Source organism: Lemur catta, chromosome 1 (assembly GCF_020740605.2).
Source record: "Lemur catta isolate mLemCat1 chromosome 1, mLemCat1.pri, whole genome shotgun sequence".
Classification (NCBI taxonomy): domain Eukaryota; kingdom Metazoa; phylum Chordata; class Mammalia; order Primates; family Lemuridae; genus Lemur; species Lemur catta.
Window position 1 is genome coordinate 107,960,007 of NC_059128.1, and position 7,985 is coordinate 107,967,991.

The 7,985-nt window shown below is 58.2% G+C and overlaps 1 protein-coding gene across 1 annotated transcript; it reads right to left on the reverse strand.

Moving 5' to 3' along the window:
- Positions 1-2,797: 2,797 nt before the first annotated feature.
- On the reverse strand, positions 2,798-5,165 carry LINGO3 (leucine rich repeat and Ig domain containing 3). The gene has a single exon (XM_045544084.1). It carries the CDS (start codon positions 5,096-5,098, stop codon positions 3,320-3,322), a length of 1,779 nt encoding a protein of 592 aa, XP_045400040.1. The 5' UTR covers positions 5,099-5,165; the 3' UTR covers positions 2,798-3,319.
- Between the last annotated feature and the right edge of the window lie 2,820 nt (positions 5,166-7,985).

Consider the following 7,985-nt stretch of genomic DNA (forward strand, 5'->3'; position numbering starts at 1 on the left):
TCTTTTTTATTTTATTATTATTTTTTTTTTCAGACAGAGTCTCACTCTGTTGCCCGGGCTAGAGTGCTGTGGTGTCAGCCTAGCTCACAGCAACCTCAAACTCCTGGGCTCAAGCCATCCTCCTGCCTCAGCCTCCTGAGTAGCTGGGACTACAGGCATGCACCACCATGCCTGGCTAATTTTTTGTATATATATTTTTAGTTGTCCATATAATTTCTTTCTATTTTTAGTAGAGACGGGGTCTCGCTCTTGCTCAGGCTGGTCTCGAACTCCTGAGCTCAAACAATCCACCCGCTTCAGCCTCCCAGAGTGCTAGGATTACAGGCGTGAGCCACCATGCCTGGCCACATTCTTTTTTTTTTTTTTTTTTTTTTTTTTAGAAAAGACGTTTTATATACAATCACCATAATTGGAAAATCAAGAATGGTTAAAACCTAAGGAGGCACCCTCTGGCCCCCGCCTTGGCCCACCTGTAGAGTGGGTTCCTAACGGGACCCAGCTCCTGGAGTGGTCATCGGTGTGAAAGGACAGTGCCTGGAACAGGACCAGGAACAGCATGGGCACTCCCAAGGTGTGACCTCCAAACATTGTCACTACATGCTATTCTTTCAATGTCAGCTCCCCCCCGCCCCCGGCCAGGGACCCCAGCAGCCCCCTTATCCCTCAGCCCTGCCTCCTTCCCTCTACCTCTCCCATGGGAATAAAAAAAAAGCAGAAGTTTGTTATTAAATCAGTTTCCTTTTTTATTGGATTTTAACCAAATACAGCAGGGTTGGAGGTGGAGGGCTGGGGGGGTCTTGGTTCAGGTGGGGACGGTGGGGAGGGCGGGGGCTGCGAATCCCACTACACTGATGCTCTGTATACCCGAATGCTGCAGAGAACGCGCCCCCTCCCGTCTTTGATGATCTAAAGGCACTTGGATGTCTTTTTGAGGGGCCCTTGGGGTTGTCATAACAACCAGGGTCAGGTGGATGCTAGGGAAAAACAAATAGTTCTGCCCAGCTCAGGGGTGGAATTTGGGGGTGTGGGGTCTTCACTCCTCACTCACATCCGGTCCAGGGGCCTCCCGATGCCCCCAGCCACAGCCTGGGGAGAACAGGCTGCACCTGAGTCCTTTGCTCAACACCCCCGGGGTTGCGCCAGCTTTCTCTCCGGCTGACATCGAAGCAGTCTAGGGGGATCCGGGATCCAAGTCAAGCCATCGAGCCCATCTGAGGGCCTGGCCTCTGAATACAGGGCGACGGGTTTGACCCTCAGACCCACTTCACAGACGAGGACACTGATGGTCTGAGTGGTTCTCAGTTGGCAGCTGAGACCACAAAGCTGGGTGGGAGCAGAGCTGGCTTTAAGCTTTCCTGCAGAGTCCTTCAGGACACTGTCCTAACCTCCCACTCAGTGGCCAAGCCCCTTTCTGGCCAAGGTCAGGCCCCATGATGTTTCCTGGGCCCCTTCTCCCAATGTTGTCCCAACTGTCGCCTGGCCAAGGTGGAGGGTCCCAGGGCAGGAACTTCGGCATGGGGAGGCTGGTCATGGGTGGTCCCTGTCTGGTGTCTGAATCCTGCAAAACCTCAGCTCCTGTTTGCTTAGCCCTAGCGATGGGGAACTCATCACCTGTAGCACAACAGAGCAGTGACCTTGGGGACACTCTTCCTTAACCAGAACTGCAATCTGCCTGTGACCCCCACTCTGGTCCTAGATTTGCCCCACCCTGAACGTTGCAGAGACCAAGGACCCGGGTCCAGGCCTCCCTGTAGCGTGAAGCCCTTGCTCTGTCCTTATCCCCATCTCTGCCCCTGTGGTGCACATAGCAGGGAACTGAGAACCACCCCCACTCTCTGGTCTCATTCCGCACCTGAGCCATGGGCCAGCAGAGGCTGGGCACAGGGGCGGCGGGGGGCACACTCGGGGCTCGTCCAAGGCCAGCTCAGGGGTCAGTGTGTACTTAGGGCTGAAGGTCCCTCCAGCTGGCCTATTCGAGGGACACCGACACCCCAGAAGCCATGCTCCTGGGCCAGGGGCCAGGGCACCTGCCTGTCCCGTGGGCACCCTCTTGCTTGCTGCCCCAGGGAAGCAGGTGGCAGCGGCAAGGGTGGTTTTGGAAGCTGGGAAATGGCTTCTCCTAGTGGGCTCTGCTGGGCAGGGCGCCCTGGTGGGAGGGCGGAGGGCAAGGCATGGGAACCTGTGACAGGGACCACCCAGAGAGTGCTGGGCCCCTCAGAGTGAGGCTGACCTGCTCCATAAGACCTTGACCGGGTCCCCGAGGTCTGCTGGGAGATGCTGGGCTCAGCAGGACCTGGGGGTGAGCTGTGACTGTGGCAGGTGTGAGTTGTGTCCCAGGTGTGAGCTGTGTTTCAGGTGTGAACTGTGCCTGTTCCAGGTGTGAGCTGAGTGTGTCCTTAGTGTGATTTGTGACTGCCTCAGGTGTGAGGTGAGTGTGTCCCTGGTGTGAGCTGTGACTGTCCTAGGTGTGAATTGAATGTGTCACAGGTGTGAGCTGAGTTCATCCCTGGTGTGAGCTGAGTGCAGCCCTGGTGTGAGTTGTGCATATCCTGAGTGTGAGTTTAGCATGGCCCAGGTGTGAACTTAGCATGTCTCTGGCATGAGATGAGTGTGTCCCAGGTGTGAATTGTACATGTCCTGGGTATGAGCTGAGCATGTCCAGATGTGAGCTCTCATGAGAGCCCTGCACGCCCCCATGGTCAGCTCTGGAGCCTGGGCCTGGTTTTGGTGTCAGTTGGGTGTGAGGTGCGTGTGTTTCACTTCTGAGCTTTGTGTCTGATTGTGTCCCGGATGCGAGTGAGCTCTGGGTGTGCCACCCACGTGTGAACAGTGCAGACTTTCTGTGCAGCCGCCCCTCAGGGCTGTGGGCCCTTGGTGGGTCCTGGATGTAGACCACCCCCCAGGTGTGAGCTGTGCAAAGAGGCCGGGCAGGGGCAGGAGTCCTGGAGCAGCAGCGGTGTGTGTCCTGGGTGTGGCTGTGGGCTCTGAGGACCCCGGGGTCTTTGAGCTCCCTCACCCCCTCATCCGTTCACACCCCCTCCATCCCCGCCAGCTCAGCGACCACAGCAGGGGCAGGAAGACAGGTTGAAACCTTTAGAAAACGTTTGAGAAACTGCAAAAAATGCATCCGGATGAAAAACAGTCCTGCGGTTGGTTGGGTGTCTACAAAAAAAAAAACAAAACAAAACGGGAAGTTCTGCCGGGAGCTGCCTTGCAGCCGCCCCTCCCCCTTGGGAAAATGCATAGGTAGAATCAGCCCGGCCCTCCCGGCTGGGACGGGATCCAGTGGGGGTGCGGAGGGGAGGCCCCTGGAGACCCTTCAGATCATCTTCATGTTGAACTTGCGCGCGCCGCCCTGGCCCGCGGCGGCGGCTGGGCCGTCCACCTTGCGGAAGGAGTACTCCACGGAGAAGTTGTTCTTGTGCTGCCCGCGGCCGCGGCTCCACACGAACAGCAGCAGGAAGCAGAACAGGACCACGCCGAGGAAGGTGATGCAGCCCATGGCTGTGGACACCAGGATGGTGGTGAGGTCCAGCGGCGCACGCGCTGCCGCCTGCGTCTCGTTGCGAGCCTCGGCCAGGGTCCGGTTGGCGGCCGGCTCGGGCTGCACGGTCAGCGTGGCGAAGTAGGTGTCGTTGCCGCCCGCGTTGCTGGCCACGCAGGTGTAGGTGCCGCCGTCCTGAGGCCGCGTGTCTCGGATCTCCAGGGTGCCCCCGGGCAGCACGCGCGCCCGGCCCGCGCTGGCGGCCGTCACCGCGCGGTGCTGGGGCGTCACCCAGGCCACCGTGGGCGCCGGCTCGCCCTCCGCGCGGCAGAGGAAGCGCACGTCGTCGCCCACGGTGGCCGTGACGTGCTGCAGCCGCCGCTCGCGAATCTTGGGCTTGCGGCACACGAAGTACTCGAACAGCACCGAGTCAGGCAGGTTGCGCAGGGCGTCGCCACGCACCTCGGCCGGGGTGGCGCAGGCCGGCAGTCGCCCGTCAAAGTTGAGGGTCTTGCGGCGCTGCACGATCCACAGCAGGCGACAGTCGCAGGCCAGCGGGTTGCCGTCCACGCGCAACGTCTCCAGCGTGTTCACAGAGTGGAACGTGCTCTCCTCCAGCGTGGACAGCAGGTTGTTGGAGAGGTTGAGCAGGCGGATCTGTCGCAGCCCCAGGAAGGCCTGCGGCTCCACCACGGCCAGCAGGGCCCCGGCCAGGTGCAGCTCGCGCAGGCGGACCAGGTCCCGGAAGGACCCACGCGGCACCGTGCTGATGGGGTTGTGGGAGAGGTTGAGGCAGGTCAGGTGCTCCTGGTGGCGCAGCGCAGCGGCCGGCACAGCGGTGATGTTGGTGTGGGTGACCGACAGCGACGTGAGGTTGAGGCCCTGCAGGCTGCCCGCAGCCACCTCCTCCAGCAGCGGCCAGTTGTCGATCTCCAGGTGCAACAGCCCGGGAAGCTTCCTGAAGTTCTGGTCTTCCAGGGCAGCGATGGCCAGGTGTCGCAGCCGCAGGGCGCCCAGGCCCCGCAGGTGGCCCAGCGACTCTCCCGACAGCGCTGTGAGGTTGCAGCGCTCCAGGGTGAGCTCCTCCAGCGCCAGCAGCCCTGCAAAGGCCCGGCGTGAGATGAACACCAGGTCGTTGTCGCCCACCTCAAGCCTGCGGAGGCTGTGCAGGTCCTGGAAGGTGTAGTCCAGCAGGATGACCAGCTTGTTCTCGCTCAGGTCCAGCAGCGTGAGGTTGTCCAGGCGCGTGAAGACCCCAGGCGGGATGAGCTTCAGCTGGTTGCCGCGGAGGCGCAGGACGCGCAGGTGCGGCAGGTTGGCGAAGGCGCCCGGCTCCACGTGCGCGATCACGTTCTCGCTGAGGTCCAGCTCCTCCAGCGCAGGCAGCGCCGCCAGGTCGCCCGGGTTCAGGCAGCGGATGCGGTTGCGGCTGAGCTCCAGCACACGTGTCTCCGCCGGGATGCCGTCGGGCACGGCGGTGAGCCGGCGGCGCGCACAGGCCACGGCGCGCGTCAGGGCGGTGCACTCGCAGCGGGCCGGGCAGCCCCCGGCCGGGGGCGGCGCCGCGGGCAGCAGCAGCAGGTGCAGGCTCAGGACGCACAGCCAGCAGCTCATGGTGCGGGGCCTGGGCCTAGGGCCGCGCCACCATCCTCCTGTGCACCTGAGGACGGGCGGGGCAGCGTTAGCATGGGCGCCCGCGTCCCCAGCCGCCCCCAGCGCGCCCGGCCTAGCAGGTGCATCTCCAGCGCGCCCCGCAGTCCCAGGCCTGGGGATATGCATACACAAGAGCTGAACACATGGAAACCTGTACGAGGTCGTTCACAGGGGCAGCATTTGTGACAGGCAAACAGCAGAAGCAGCTCAAATGTCCACCAGTGGATGATGGACACACACACACATGGTCCATCCACACACTGGAACATCACTCAGCCATGAAAAGGGACGAGGCTCTGACACAGACTACAGCGTGGAGGGACCTTGAGGACATCGTGCTCAGTGAGACGCCAGACATAGAAGGACACACAGTGTGAGACTCCATTTATATGAAATGTCCAGAACAGGCAGATCCACGGAGACGGGATGTGGATTCGTGGGTGCCAGGGGCTGGGGGAGGCAGACAGGGTTTCTTTTGGGGTGATGGAGTGTTCTGGAATTAGTGGCAATGGTTGCACTCCCTTGTAAATATACTAAAAACTACTGAATTGTACATTTTAAAAGGGCGATTTGGGGGTACAATGAACACTATTCTGGTGGTGGGCACACCAAAAGCCCTGGCTTAAGCATTATACAAGATATCCACGTAACAAAAGCACTTGTACTCCTTAATATTTTGGAATAAAAATAAAAAGGTGATTTTTATTTTATATGAATTTTATCTCAATAAGAACATTGCAAAAGAAAGGATTGGTTGGACTGGAGAGGAACCATACACGTAACATAAAAATTTTTGTTTAAAAATCATTCATTCCAGGAGTTGGAGGCTACAGCGAGCTATGATGATGCCACTGTACTCCAGCCTGGGCAACAGAGCAAGACCCTGTCTCAAAAAAAAAAAAAAAAAAAAAAAGGGTGGGACATGGTGGTTCATGCCTGTAGTCCCAGCTACTTGAGAGGCTGAGGAGGGAGGATCTCTTGAGGCCAGGATTTTGAGACTAGCCTGGGCAACATAGCAAGATCCCTTCTATAAAAATTTTTAAAATTAGCTGGGCAGGGTGGCTCATGCCTGTAATCCCAGCACTCTGGGAGGCAAAGGTGGGAGGATCATTTGAGCTCAGAAGTTTGAGACCAACCTGAGCAACAATGAGACCCTGTCTCTACTAAAAATAGAAAAATTAGCCAGGCGTGGTGGCGCCCATAGTCCTAGCTACTCGGGAGGCTGAGGCAGAAGGATCACTTGAGCCCAGGAGTTGGAGGCTGCACTGAGCTCTGATGATGCCACGGCACTCTACCCAGGGAGACAGAGCAAGAGTCTGTCTCAAAAAAAAAAAAAAATTATTGAGCACCTACTGTGTACCAGGCTCACATACACCAGTGAATAAGTTAGACATGGATCCTGCCCTCCTGGGGTTCATGGCTATAGGGTGGGGACATAGGTGGCCCAAACAGCCCCCAACCCCCTGAGAAGCCTCACCTGCTAAAAGCCACCTCCTGTGTTGTCCTCCATGTGTTACCCTGTTTGTCTACCTGGCACTGTCACCTGAAATTATGGTGTATCGTTTTTTGTTTTTTTTGAGACACAGTCTTACTCTGTTGCCCGAGCTGGAGTGCCGTGGCATCAGCCTAGCTCGCAGCAACCTCAAACTCCTGGGCTCAAGCAATCCTTCTGCCTCAGCCTCCTGAGTAGCTGGGACTATAGGCACGCGCCACTGTGCCTGGCTAATTTCTTCTATTTTTAGTTTGCCTAATTTCTTTCTATTTATCGTAGAGACAGGGTCTCGCTCTTGCTCAGGCTGGTCTCAAACTCCCGAGCTCAAGCAATCCTCCCACCTCGGTCTCCCAGAGTGCTAGGATTACAGGCATGAGCCACCACGCCCGGCCTATGGTGTATCTTAAAGCCCTGCTTGCTGTCTCTTCCAAATGCATGGTCACTCTCCAAGGCCTTTGTCTCCATCACAGCTGTCACCCCAGGGCCTAGAACTGTGCCTGGGATATAACAGCTTGCTAAACATCGATGAGTTCAATAAACACGGGCAACAAGGCCGCAGGATGCCCGTTACGGGCTCTGCAGGGAAGTAGCCTAATGGGTGACCAGGGCTGAAGGAGGCTGTGACTTCAGGCTGGGAAAGGTGACATTGGAGCTGAGACTCCATTGTGGGAAGGACTGTGTCCCCCCAAAGGATATGTTCAAGTCCTACCCTCTGGTACCTGGGAACGGGACCTTATTTGGAAACGAAGTCTTTGCAGATGGGCTCAGGTCACAATGAGGTTGCACTGGAGTCAGGTGTTCGCATACCGGAGGGGATCTGGACACACACACAGCCATGCAGAGGGAACAAAGCCGCATGAAGACAAGGCAGGGACTGGCGAGATGCAGGCACAGCCAGCCTTTCCTGGGAGCTCCCAGAAGCCGGGAGAGACAAGGGTCCTCCCCTGGAGCCTTTGGCAGGAGCAGGGTGGTGCGGACGCCTTGATTTTGCACCTCTGCCCTCCAGAACGGGGAGAGAATGCGTTTCTGTCATTTGAAGCCCCCACTATGTGGCGCTTTCTCACAGCAGCCCTGGCAAACTCAGACAGACCCAAGGGATGAGCAGAAAAGTGCCCTGGGCGCTAGGGAAGGGCGTTGCAAGTGGGGAGAACAGCCTGTGCAAAGGCCCTGTGGTGGAGCAGGCAGCTGGCGGAGCCGCAAGGGGCGTGAGTGGGGGAGGGGTGGGAAGTAAGTTGAGAGGGGTCTCGGGGCGCAGGGCGGGGGAGATTGTGTGGACCTGTGGTGACCAGAGGAACAGATGATGCCAGCACACCCTGGGTCCCAGTGGCTGTGACTTTCCAGCTGCTCCCATCTCTC

What these genes read in the sequence shown, in the direction of transcription:
- LINGO3 (XM_045544084.1), bottom strand. Translation starts at nt 5,098, where the DNA reads ATGAGCTGCTGGCTGTGCGTCCTGAGCCTGCACCTGCTGCTGCTGCCC.